This window comes from Echeneis naucrates, chromosome 2 (assembly GCF_900963305.1).
Source record: "Echeneis naucrates chromosome 2, fEcheNa1.1, whole genome shotgun sequence".
NCBI lineage: Eukaryota > Metazoa > Chordata > Actinopteri > Carangiformes > Echeneidae > Echeneis > Echeneis naucrates.
Window position 1 is genome coordinate 17,453,027 of NC_042512.1, and position 13,771 is coordinate 17,466,797.

Sequence of the window (13,771 nt, forward strand, 5' to 3'; positions counted from 1 at the left end):
TTTCTGCTGCAGAGCAACAAGAAAAGCTTGATGTTTGTAAGAGAATTATTAAAACACCAAAAGAAAAAACAGAGTGCAGCTTATCAGGGAAATTACCCATAAGGTCAAGTTGATTTTCATAAGGTTTACTCAGCTACAACCTCTTCTGCTCTGTTGGCGTCCTTCATTTCGCTCTGACTCTCCACCACCGGCCGCACCGTGTGAACATCTCTTCCATTACTGCCCTTGACACTGTGGCCGATTGGATTCTTATCTGCCATCTGTAGGCCGACGCTTAGCCCGCACTATCTCTCACCACAGCCTAATTGAATCTCAAGTGTTGGAAGTGTGGTGATACACTGACCACACAGTGTCACTGCCAATAGATAAGGATTGCAGGTTGGGGGATTGGACCGCCGCAATCACGATGGGGACACTTCGATAAATGGGTGACAAGGCGTTTGGGCTGGTACTGTGTTTCTGGGCTGTTGCTTGGTTGAGATATAATGGATACCCTCCATTACTGATAAAGCTGTGTTCATATCCAATAGCCCAATGTCCCTTAATCCAACTGTGCTCAGCGGGTAATTTGTTGAAACTAAACCAGGGGAAGATCAGGCAGGGCGCTTCATCAAACTCTGCATAAAACCCAAAGAAATGAATTTGATATTTTGTTTCTTTCACAGCTACAAAAATACATGTCTGTAGGTGTCACTTTAAACCACCGATCAGGTGGAATGAGCCTGAAAAACCGGTGCTACGCTGAGATGGAAACGTAAAGAGCAAGTACCATTTCCCCTGAAAGTTGGTGCAGTTGGGTCAGAAAAAGCGAAAGGAATTTGTGTTTTGTTGATGCTTTAGGATAAGACCTGCAGGTTTCAGAGGAGTGATGAAGTACAAGCCTCATTACCTGTTCATTTTTAGCTCACACTTCTTGTTAAGCAAGTGACCTTTTCAATATAGAAAATCAACGTACTGGCATAACAGCCGGTGGGATGACTTTGCTTAATTTATCACTGACTGAAGAATCTCCTTCATGACTGAAAGTTCAAAAAAAGATAAAAATTTTAATTTGTAATAGATTGGAGAATTAAATAGCAGCCATGTCTCCTACCTTAAGAGGCCAAATCCTTTCTTTTTTGGTTCATCTGTTTTCTTCTTTCCTTTCGTCTTCTTGCCTTTATTCCCATCTCTGGTTTTCTTCTTCTTTTTTCCATCCTCAGCGTCCAGGTCCAGGCGAGAGGAGCTGCTGACGGGCGTTTCGTGACCGGAGCTCTGCTCTGACAGGTCGTCATCTGAGGAGGGTGAACAGTTGGTATGCTTAGGCGCGGAGGGGTGAGGCCAGAGGTTGCACCACATGCACAGACACAGCTGGAACACGCACTCATATTTAGTTTTTCATTCAGTGATCCCCCATGCTTTGGAGAGATCTGTACGGTGAGATCGTCTCCTGTAAGCAGCTTTGCTTCCAGTGCGGGGGTGGGGGCAACACTCTACGCCCTCTATGGCACTCATGTCTGCTTGCAAACAAGCAAAGAGCAACCCAAATCAAATCTGAAAATTTAGAGTTGCTAATCATGATAAATAATATTTCATTGAATGCTAATTTTCCTCACTGGACTCATCGACTAACATGCTCGGATACACGCTCAACATCACACATGTCTGTGGGTCCACAAGGTAGCGCACTAAAATATGCTGCTGTAAGACATAAAGTTGCTCCTCCTAAATTGCTGAGTGGATAAAATCATGTAGCATTTCATTAAGGTACTTAGGCTAAGCGCTGTCCCTTGGCAGGCCTCTGGCTCCTCTGCAGTGCCAGTGTGTTATAAAGCCTAAGGGATGTGTATTGGCAGAATAGTGTCCAATTTAAAATGGATACAATGTCCAGGGAAGAAAAACAGTGCCAGGCCCTGAACCCACTCGCTGTTTCTATATTGCTGATGAAAAATCTTACCGTCTTCAGAAGGTCCATCGTAAGACTTGTCGATGGCGATGCGGAAGCTCTGGTTGCATCCCCGCCCCCGGACCATGTGCGGACGTGGGCGATGGAAGGGTACCTGGGCCTGGCTGTGGTTCTGCTTGGCCTCTGACACGGCTGACTGGAGGCTCTCCAGGGAGCTCGACTTCCAGAGGCCCAGGGTCGGGCCCAGAGCTCCGTCAGCCGAAGGCTCTGAGAGGCAGTGGAGAGGAGAGAGAGTGAGGGAGGAGGTGGACAGAGATGGCAGGGAATGAAAAGGGCTGCGTGAAGGAGGAGGAAATTTAGCCCAAAAATGAGGAAGAATGGTTTTAAATATTTAAGTGACTCCTGAGATTGAGATCAAAACCTTTGAGCAAAATTTGCTTGCAAAAAAATAATAGCTTTCTTTTCTTTTAGTACAATAATATTTCCACCTCTCAAAGTTTTCTGAGGGGTTTGTGAGAGGATGGCTGACAGTACTTCATCCATTTGTTCCAGATTAGCATTAAATCATTAAGTTATCTGCTGCTTGTGCAGGCAGCATAAACCTGAAGTTCTGTTTATAAAAATCAGACGGATCATATGATCATATTTTAATCATGAACTTCTTTTAACAAACTATTAGACAGACATTTTTAAAGCAGGGATCGACCCCAGTGGTCTCCTTCATCCAACAACTGAAATGTCTGTCGTCGTTTGAAATTAAATTAACCTTAACGGATAAGCAGTTGAAGATGAATGAATGAATGAACATCTTTAGGCCTGAAGTTCTCAGAGGCTTAGATGTATTAAACTCCGAGTAATCACCATTAACATAAATTGCTTTTTCAGATGAGGCTTTTAAGGCTTAAAATAAAATGAAGAGAAAATGGTGGAGGGAGGTGGAGGTGGGGGGAGAAAGTCAGGGTCCTATAGGTGGAACATAAAGGGAGGGAAAAGAAAGGATGAATGAGGCGGAGTGGTGCAGGGACAGGTGAGGCGCAGTGCTATGGGAAGTGACAGGCTCATGCATAAGCAAGAGAGAGGGGGAATAAATGAACTGCCAGCATACTGTACCCAGGTATGGCCTCCGACTTGAGGGAGGAAGAAAGGGGGAGAAGGAGGAGCGAGAGAGTGATGAAGGCCACAGCTGATTCAGCAGCAGGAGGGTGGGGAGGGGGGCGCCGGGAAAAAAGTGAAGCCGGCTGGGAAGGTTTGAGGAAACACACAGCTGTAAGAAAAATGGAAAAAAGGAAAGAGTGGAGGTCACGCTGCTGCCAAAGTGGAAGGCAGCAGCCCCTCCCAGCTGTGTCGCACAATGAAACACTGACAAGCGCTCTAAGAAGTTACATTCACGTCTCCAGCTGCTTTTTTTTTTCCTGAAACTTTCCTATAGAAATGATTTTCTCGCATCATGGCACTCACTGCTTAAGACATATTTTTTGTCATTTCAGAGGCTTCAAAGCTCCAAAGCTCCAAAGCAGAGCCGGGAGAAGGAGAAGTGAAACTGAAGCTGTGATAGAGTCAAAGGAGGAGGGAAAAGTAAGCGGAGCGTTGCTGCCTTTTAAGTCCTAAATTGACTCTCTGAGAGGAAGTGGGATTTATGGGGAATAAGGGGTTATAAATAGAGGGGTGGGGGGGGCGTTCAGGAATAAAACGCTCAATTTGAGAGGCAGGATTTGTGTCACAAATGTAATTACGGCTGTCCAGCTCACAGCCTGATAGAATTAAGCTGCTTGCCAGTGCAATGCTGCACTATACACAGAGAGGCTGTGTGTCTGTGTGCGAGTTTACTACGAAATCTGAGAATTTTCTTCTCAGGAAAATAAATAAATAAAAGCTGGAGTCATGATACTGCCTGTTTGAGATAGTGTGTGTCCTTGACCGCCTGAGATGCAATAGCAGAAGAAATATGAACACAATTCACTTTTGAAAGAGAGTGTTTGTGTGCGTGGCGCTGTGAGTGCACTCACTCCATGCATGTCAGGCGGTTGAGGCTGGAGGTAAATGAATAATGAGGGTTTAATAGGATGGATGAGCGAGGGAGAGGTGGCGATCATCGCCAGCTCGATCCAATGGAGGGTGAAATCAGCGTTTATCACATATTGCTGCCCGCTGTGCCAGCAGATGCTCTCACGGATCCGTTCGCATCATGTCTGCCTGATTGCCACTGATTCAAGCTGGTGCACATATTTGACAAACATCCTACCAGCCAAACAGCCCAGGATGACGGGCGATGCCCTTCACAGCTGTAACACTCCCCCATCCCAAATCAAGCACTTGTGTCACGTTCTCACTTTCAGTTTTTACTACTTTACGCCACACTCCATTGCAGGTCGTGGAGTGGAAGATGAGTTTTCTGCAAAGACGAGTGCCCACAAGTGGGTTTTCACACACAAGCATAACATCTACTCCTCACTTCAACACAGATCAGTTTTCATCTGCTTCCAAGCCACATGTTTCATGTGCATCGTGTGTTTTCATAGCACTTTGCTTTTATTGACAACACAAACTTTTCTGTTGCAGCCAAAGGCAAAAAAATAAAAAATAAAAAAATTTGGAAGCAGTGCCATATTTTTAAATAACCACTAGCATCACAAGTTTTTTTAAATACACGGATTAAAAAATATCCATAAATACAGGGGTAAAACCAACCTGATAAAAAATTTAATAATCAGTAGAAAAGATGAGAAACTGTGCTCTTTGATAAAAACTCAAAGGTACGAGCTTCTTATTTATAAAAAAAATACAAAAATAAATAAAAAAAAATCAGGTAGAGCTCTAGAGCTGCATCCACTCACCAAGTTCATAAGTCTGTCGAGTTAAGATAAAAAAAATCTCAGTAGAAACCTGTAAAGACTTGGGAAGTTGTTTCCTTTGACAATCAGCTTCCCCTCCCTTTTGAATGAAATGTAAATGTATGAACACATTTAGCCCATCAAAACCTTAAAAAGAATAAAACTCATGACATCAGTCCGACCTGCAGTATGATTAAATCACAGACGAGAAAATACGCGTTTGACATCCCACATTAATCAGCTGCATGCATCTACAAACGCACCAACACACACCTGAAAGCCACCACAATACTGTACGACAAGGTGCCCGTTGCACGTGTAATCGGCAAAAACTGGGACTTCACTGCTGTCGTGTCTGTATTGAGCAGACAGCAGTGAAGTGTTTGCCTGGAACGTAGCCTCGGGGTCCTGCAGTGCTGACAGGCCCTGCTAGGACGAACACCGCTCTGTGATGCTGCTTTGTACCTTCAACGGTGCAAACTTTAAACGGGAGCGTGACACACCTGCAACCTGCAACTGAAGCGTACTGACACAACTAAGTTTCATACTCATGCATGTCGTTATTAATCATAATAATTTGCGTGAATAATTGAAAAGGAAAGACTGCAGTTTAATTCTATAATGTGCGTTTTCTTCCAACCAGCATAAACTATCAATTCCAGATAAAAGTTGTCTGCACACAACTCTCTAATTATTTCATCCAATGAACACAAGAATAAATGAACTCAACAATGTCCAAATTACAGGCTTTGCTGTTCAGGCTGTGTAGTTAGATTTAATATGCCTCCCAGCACACACAAACACACAACGCTAATCCCTGCCTTCCTGTCTTACCTTATTACAATATCCAAGACCCAACTATTCAACTGGATATGGTCTCATTTTTAATAAAGCTGACATTGTTTCAACAAGCAGACACACACATCAGCCCTCCTCTGGTGTCTCGGCAGGGCCTTAACACTTACCCATCAACTGGACAACAATGTGCTCCACGGTAAGCAGCTTTGCAGTCGACTGGCTGAAAGGTTGCCACGGTTACAAGAAAGTGCCTCCTCCATCAAATCTGTTGGGGGTGACGGTGGTGGTACAGAGAAGTTTTGTGTGTGTGTGTGTGTGTGTGTGTGTGTGTGTGTGTGAGATGGTGAGTTGCCAAGGAGACACTTGGGCCAGTAGCATAAAAAGGGGGGCTTGCTGCTGCTGCTGCCCATCGTTCTTTAAATCAGGTACAGAGAGACACACATGTGCACGACACAGAACCACGCGCACACACACACACACACAGACACTTTCCTGATCTAGGATCCAATCTCAGGACTGGCCAATAAAACCTGCAGCGGTTGTTTTGGAGCCCAGTAAAACAGGCCCTGACCTGCACTTTGCTATAAAAAACACAGGACACACACAGAGACAGACACACCTGTAAAACAAAGCCTGTTTCCAGCGTTAACTCTGCCCAGTAAAGGGTATTCAAGTGAATCCACCAGGAGCATTAAACACACTGTTACAAGGCCTATAATATCCCCTTCCTGTGTTGTACTATTTACACTGTATCAGTAAAAGATATTTAATCCAAAGGAAGCTTTAAATAATCTTGAAATACAACTGATATTAACAATCCCACCTAAATAAATGTTTACAAAGGAATTGGAGTTCTTAAATATATGGACAGAAGTCACACCAGTTAATCCTCATAGCTTCACCTTTGATGGATTGAACTGAACAAAGGCCTATAAACCTTACAATCCTTGAAAGCTACATGTGAGAGGTACAAAGAGAAAAGCACCCCGAGTGTGAAGCCTCTGTCTGCTCCAAAGAAAAAGGTCTGCATTATTCTCTTTCACTTCTCTACTCTTGTCTGTGGCATGTCTTCTCAAGCTTCTCAGCCCTTCCTGAACAGGTGAAAAAAAAAAAACCTAAAAACATATTCCATCACTTGGTAGAAAATTTCATTGCTGGTTTCGCTCTTTTCAACCGTCGTCGGCAGCAGCGGCCTTGACCATTGAAAGGTGAATGATGTTTTGGCACAACAACTATTATCTCATCATGTGACAAAACAGACTTACCCCATACAACACAGGCCCATTTAGAGCAAATACAAATGTTATGACCGATCAAAACTGCACTCTGATGAAAGACCTGTCCAATCATTAACCATCTCTGTGGGGGAATGGGGACTTATGGGCAGCTCGATGAATGGCTTCAATAACTATATGGGACTTAAAAGGTCATTTCATAATTACTGCCTACTTCTGCCGGATCACAGCAGTGTGGTGGGAGAGCACAGAGGAGTGTTGGGGCAGCATATGTGGAGTGGGACGTGCCGTTTGTGGATGAGGGGTGGATAGGAGATACCTGCCTGATGCTACATCACTGATTCCTCAAGTATCTGCTTAATCAGTACAGGTGATATGTTCAGATCTCTCAACTGACCCGTGGAATAAGAGGATCACACTGGATCCATGAGGCTCCAACACTTAATGAAGAGCAGCAGCAGGAAGGCGTAAACTACAACTTTGTTACAGCTCTTTGTCTCACCCCCCAAAAAACCTTTTCAGCCCACTCTGTTGGCCAACAGCTCAGACGGAACATGTGACATCTCGTGGAAGAATCTGTTGGGGAACCTTATCTGCATGTGATCGGCCATCTGACATCTCTTTCCTGCCTCTTCTCCGCTGACAGCTGGAAAGTAAAATTCTCCAGAATGACATCATGGTCCAACATGTGATCAGATCTGCTGTCTCTCTGCTTCAGTCTTCATGGATCCACAAGCATATTACATGTATTGATGCATGTGGTGAAAAATATCATCTGCAGATTCTCTGATTCTAACGCTGATACAGCCTAACATGATAATAATTCTGAGTTTAAGTTCATTCATCCTTTCCTTCCATACAAGCAGAAGTGGCTCTCACAAGAACAGAAATAGAATAAAGGTTCGCAGAGATTGGGCTTGTGCATCCACAGAATGATCAATCAATTCAAATCGCTGCAACATGGTGGCTTTCAACTTTTATCAACAATGACACGCCGGATGCAAAGAACCGAAGGACGGGGGTAAGACGAGAGAAAGCGGGAGACGGAGGGAGATAAGGAGCCAATGACAGCGAGAGGCAGTTACACAGCAGCCAAACAAAGAGTGTGAAAACAAAGCCGAGGCTTCAGCACTGGCAGGACGCCGCCTGGTTTTAAAGTCTCATTGTGCAAAGAAGAAACAACGGGGACTAATGGGCACACGGAGCAATGGCACCAGTGGCTGCGCTGCAGGGTAAGCTGTCAGCTCAGAGCCACTGAACATCCAGACGAACAGAAAAGAGACACATGGGAACAAATAAATAAATAAATAAATAAAAATGAGTGAAATGAGAACACACAAACAAAATAGGAATTGCAGCAAAAAAACAAAAACAAACAGCACAAGCAAATGTAAGCAGATGTGCATAAGGCTGAGACGCAGCATTGCAGCATAATCCTCTGCACAGTGCCAGTGCTTGTGTGCGTGTGTGTTTTTGTGCGAGTGTGTGTCAGTGATGGAGGGAGGGAGTGCTGGATGAGCTCCCAGGTGTGTTGTAAGAGGGCAGCCTGCTGCCAGGGGAGATGTTAGAGTCTAAGGGAGAGAAATGGTGGGATGAATGAAGGGATATCTGTCCATTACGCTCTCTGCTGTCTGCGGGTGTTCACAAACACACACACAAACACACACACACACACACAAACGCACAGCACACAGAAGCTCAAGGAGATACTGGGCTGGGGAAGAGGAAACTCAGACTGGAGCATGTTCATCATAATCACATAAAGCTGGAACAGATGCAGCTGCATTGGATGGGGAGGAAGGAAGAATGAAGGGAAGATAACAGAGGCAGCGAGAGAATAAAACAAGGATCAGCCTGTTGAGAGAAAAAGAGAATAAGAGTCATCACAAAGAGAGAGTCAGCTGCGGGAGAGAAGGAGCAAGAGAAGGAGAGCGAGAGAGAGGGAGAGAAAGATGAAGGTTCGGGTTGGAGAGGATACTAAAAGTGGGGATGAGCCTGGCGACGGAGAGCAAGAGAGAGAATAATCAAGAGAGAAGTGGGAAAGTGGTCACAAAGATGAAAGGAAGCAAAAAAGAAAAAACTAAACGCTCTATTGAAGATGGAGACTCCTCAGACTGGAGAATCAAGGCAGAAAAAAAAAGAGAGGAGGGAGAGAGGGACAGCTTGAGTAAGTGACGGCGAGAGAGGGAGAGTTGGAGGAGCGGAGCACTCCTTGCAGCGGCTGTAGCCAGAGAGAAAAGGGTTTTATCCAGATTAAAGAAGCGAGGCAGGCCTCTTAAGACCATCCGCCTAATGAAATATGTCAAAGCCCATAAAGAAACACTGAGGCCATTTAGGAAGGAGGAGGGGGGGGGGGAGGGAATACACTGCGTCAGCAAAAATGAAAAACACGCAAAAGCCCTGTCAATACGCATTAGCTGAGACGTCAACGGGAGAGGAGATTGGGGGGGAGAGAGAGAAAGGAATGGATCGCTTTATTTATCATAGGCCATCAGGGTTATGGGTGCTGATCAGAAATGCCGAGAAAATCATTGCGGGATGGAGAGGGAGGGGAAGGGGAGGTGTGCAGGAGAAGAGGAGGTAGGGTGGAGGTGAAGCCATTTGTGGAAACGCTGAGTGTGGGAGATTTGAGGTCAGCGCTGGAGCTCGGGCCATTTGTATTCCACCGGCAACAGGCTTAGTTGGCTGCTGCAGGTGGATTTAAGAGATCGGTGTGTCTGTGTGTGTGTAACAGAGACTCTCTGCTAAGGGTGAAGCCCGGCCTGCCTCCTGACAGTGGTGCTAAATTGCTGGTCATGGTTCTTTTCTTATGTGAGCTGTGTTGCCATTTATTAAAATGCAGTGGCTGCGCAGAATGACTTGCACTATATCTCCACCGCTGAACTCGGCCAGTCACATCCTGATTGCTGCGGCGCAGGTCGAGGTGGCCGACTGAGCATGCGCGCTTCCTGTCAGCAACAGTTTGTTTATATTCACGGTGGTGATGCCCAGAACAACCACAGCTTTGGCCAGTGAGAAGCAACGCTGGAGAAGTTATTTCTGACTGAGTGGAAACTTTCTGCTCTGATCACATTACAGTCAGTGGTGAGTTACTGTGGGCTTCACCCAAGTCCGTTATATTTCCACACATGATAAAGAAGAAATAAGGTAAAGTATTTTCTGTACTGTTACAGCAGCAGTGTGGAACCATCACATCTTTTTAAAAAACTCTTTTCCTCATTCAGACACCCCCTCTATCTATGACTTTCACAGAAAAATTTGGCAACTGCTGGACTTGGAGGAGCAGGGATGTGAAAGAGGCACGTTAGAAGTCTTCCCGAAATGTCAGCAGGCCTGATGGAGTCAGGTTGCCATCGCAACTTTAATGCAAGATCGACTCAGCGTTCCTTCAGACACAAAGGCTGACATGATAAATTGTTGTCATCTTGGCGTAACAAGCCAAAGAGCTGTCGTCAGGGTTGTCCCTGCAGTCACAAATGTGAAGTGCATGAATTGTGGAAAGTGAACTGGATCTCCAGCACTTTGAATCGCTGCTGTTTAATGTCACTCAGGAAAAGTGACTTTATATTTTCCCTTTAACCAGATTTTTCTCAATCAAGCAAGGCGGAGCGGAGTGTGGAGAAATGACTGGAGTGTTTGCCATTGTAATGCAATATGGCTGCTGTCAGCTGGGTGAGGATTGAAGACTGTGATTTGCTGACCTGGACGGCTCTAAAGCAGCGAGAACTCAGACACTAAGTGCTTCACAACTCAACTTTGTCAGCTGGGGAGTGGAGGGAGAAGGAGGGAGAAGAAAATGAAGAAAAGGGAAATGCTGAAGGAAAACAAAGAATCCTCCTTTTGCGTGGACAGGCTTGAGTGGTAAAGCGCTCAGGTCAGGAGGTTTCAAATATATCACACACTTACTGCTCCTCTGCCCGACAAGTGATCCAACATTGCTCTCATCAGCCACTGAAACACAAACAACAAAAACACACAGTAAAGACCACATTGCTTCCTTTACGCAATTAAACACACAGTAGAATATACGTCATTCACTGCTTTATTCCACTGCTGCTGATGCATGAAGTGCACAACTCCCTGCAAAAATATCGAGACAGAAGAACGAGGACAGAATGCCACAGCCTGATGGTGGAAATGGACGGTGAGAGACGAGAAGATGAGATAATGAGAGAAAGAAGGGCGGAAAAAAACAAGAAGCAACCTCAACCAACACCCCGCACTCCAACACTTAATCTAACTAAACAGGATTGTGGTCAGCCAGCTGAGCTGCCACAGGCGGTGCACCATGGGATACAATAATAGGTTTTCATTACACTGCTATTTCTCTTAAATAATCCTTTTCATTTTTCATGAGGTCAATTTTCCCAGCGGACGGATAGGATAGGGAAGAAGAAAATGAGGGGAATGGAGAATATTAGAGGGACAGAGGGTCGACCGGGGAAGTGATAAACATTGGGAGGGAAGAGTGCAAGAAGTGAGAAAAAAGGTCTGATGGATTGAATTGGGCGAAAACTGAGACTGAAAATAAAAATTAAATAAACACAACCAGCAGTGTAAGCTTTAAATCAAAAGGGGTTTCATAAAAATCCTGGAGAGATACACCTGTAATAAGACAAAGAAACAGAAATTCCTTTCTTCTGCCAACGTTCCAGATAAAATATAAATTAAATCATCTAAAAGTGAAGGAAAAGCTATTCCAGCCGCATGACCCTGCCAGATAGTTAAAGCTTCCTTTTCTGTGGAGGAAAGATAAAAGTCTGCATGTCCAGCAGCCAAGTTTGTCTCCTGCTGCCACAGTGGAAGGCTAAAATGTAAAACCCCTCTTTTACCTCGCAGTCAGCCACCTTATAGTGTTATACATATTTATTCTATGAACGGGTAACTTAACCACAAACCAGCAGAAGAGAAAGAATGAAAAGGAGCAGATGTAAGTGAAATAAAGAACGGACGGAAACAAAGGGAGCATTTAAGACAAGCGGAGCATTGACTGCGCTGTCGGACGGATGGATCCACACTCTGATATATTTCACGTCATTAACACAAAACTGCTGAGTGGGCCGTTTCACACAGTGGTATAATGCTGCATCTCTTTCAAACCGGCCCGATGTGACCAGAGAAAACTTGGAAATCAACCCCCACCTCTGATGCTATTTATGATGGGCAGCTTTTCTGAACTAGTCATTCAGTGTCTTTGGATGCTTTAATTCTCTTTCTGGGCACCACTTTTTATTTGTGGCAGAGAGAGCTAGTCCTTACAAAGCACAAGGAATTCACAGAGAATGATGCAATCATGTAATCCGGCAGAGTTAATCTCACTGACATGTGTTGACATCACTGTTTAATGTTCCCTCTTTACGTCTTGCTGGAGCTGTACAAAATGACTGCCTCACATTAAAAGCATTCCAATGGTGGGTGCCTTTTATTGTGAAATACAGTGACATCCAAACGTCTAAGATAATTTTTCTATTCAGGGAAGCAAAAATGCCTCAATAAAACAAGACAATGCTCCTTTTTTCATCATTTCTTTTGTCAGTCATTTTATTTTTTTTTTTTGTCTGGTCAATGTGATTCAAACGGGACCAAGTGAATTTAATCAACTTCTTTATTCAAGTTTGTTTGGCTTCTCTCTAAAAAGATTTCTCTCTTTTTTTTTTTTTTTTTGCTTTGACCACCAAACAAAACCTTTCACTGAGCGAGGATGGTGTTAATTAATTACAGATCAACACAATATAACAAGTTTGAGGTTACTGGATGATATTAGAGTTCCCAGAGTCAGTGCACAAAACAAAACAAAACAAAAAAAAAGAGCCAGACTGCTAAGTGTGGCGCAGTGTACGGGCTACATGTCTCCTAAAAGGTTTGATGTTTCAATGCACTTTGAGCAACTTAAATTGAATCCATACAGACCATTTTCCAAAGCAGGCTGCAGCTTTTCAGACTGATAAAAGCATTAGTTTCCACTACTGCTGATTCAGTGAGTCACTGTCAGACTTTTGTTTGACCTTTTACATTTGCAACTGAATGCAAATGAGAGCAAGAAGTCCCTCTATTTCTGGGACTTTCAGGGAAAAAAAAAAAAAAAAAGCAATTCACTCTTTGTAAGAAATGCACACCATGTTGGTGAGACTAAAATTCTGAGTTTGGTACAGTTGACCTCTATTCATCTGTGTGTGTGAGGATTTCTGTGTGTGCGAAAACCCCGAGTCAACAGACTATTTGCTCAGGCATGCAAGGTCAATAAAAGCAGCCCACCTCTTTCTGTCAAGTGTTTAGTGAAAACTAAAGTTGCTCCGCTTTACTGGAAAAGCTGAGATAAATGTGACCGTAAAGATTGACATGAGGAATTCTCTCCAGCGTTTGGAAAAAAGAAAATAGAAGGATTTGGAGAACATGCTTTTTAAATATAAGCAGGGTCAGCATCTGAGGTCATGTATGCGTTCAGAGCTTCTGTTATCTTTACACATGTACTCCTACTCACATACACATGGTGGCCTTGTTTTAGCCCTGAGCATTTTGGAGAAGGAAGGGATGAATATGGAGCTGAAGAGATAACACCAAAAAAAAAAAACAAGAGAAATGGAAATGGAGGATGGCCAGAGATGGAGACACAGACAGACAGTTGGTGGGTATTGGAGTGGGTCCTCAGTGGGATAGAGCAGAAAGTGGATGCATTCGAGTGTGCACAGCCGTGAGCACAGACCACCCTTGTCCATAATGAAAGCCAATCAGCTTGGGTGGTAGAGGCGTGTGTTGCAGGAAGAAAGCCAATCCACTGAACCTAATGAACCGGGATTGGAAATCAGAAGCGAGGCAGAGGAGACAGAAAGAGAGAGATAGTCGAGAGCAAGAGCAATGAACTCGTCGGCTTTCACTGGAGAAGGAACGGGCTGATAGGAAATAGAGAGATAAACAAAGATGGAGGGAATGCTGGGAGGCAGAAATCAACAGTTTGATTAGGAGCTGAGAGGGGAAAAGGGACTCTGATCTTGTCTGGAAAAATTGAGGAAAAGTATCAAAAG

The 13,771-nt window shown here is 44.2% G+C and overlaps 1 protein-coding gene across 3 annotated transcripts in view; it reads right to left on the reverse strand.

The window, feature by feature from the left end:
* The window catches only part of pard3ba (par-3 family cell polarity regulator beta a), a 123,974-nt gene that overhangs the window by 47,568 nt on the left and 62,635 nt on the right, over window positions 1-13,771 (reverse strand). For all 3 annotated transcript variants that reach the window (XM_029520436.1, XM_029520445.1, XM_029520427.1), the window contains exons 17-19: window positions 10,656-10,700; window positions 1,937-2,152; window positions 1,094-1,274 (exon numbers count right to left, since the gene is read on the reverse strand). In XM_029520436.1, the coding sequence (XP_029376296.1) occupies window positions 1,094-1,274; window positions 1,937-2,152; window positions 10,656-10,700 (442 nt within the window). The remainder of the gene's footprint in view (window positions 1-1,093; window positions 1,275-1,936; window positions 2,153-10,655; window positions 10,701-13,771) is intronic.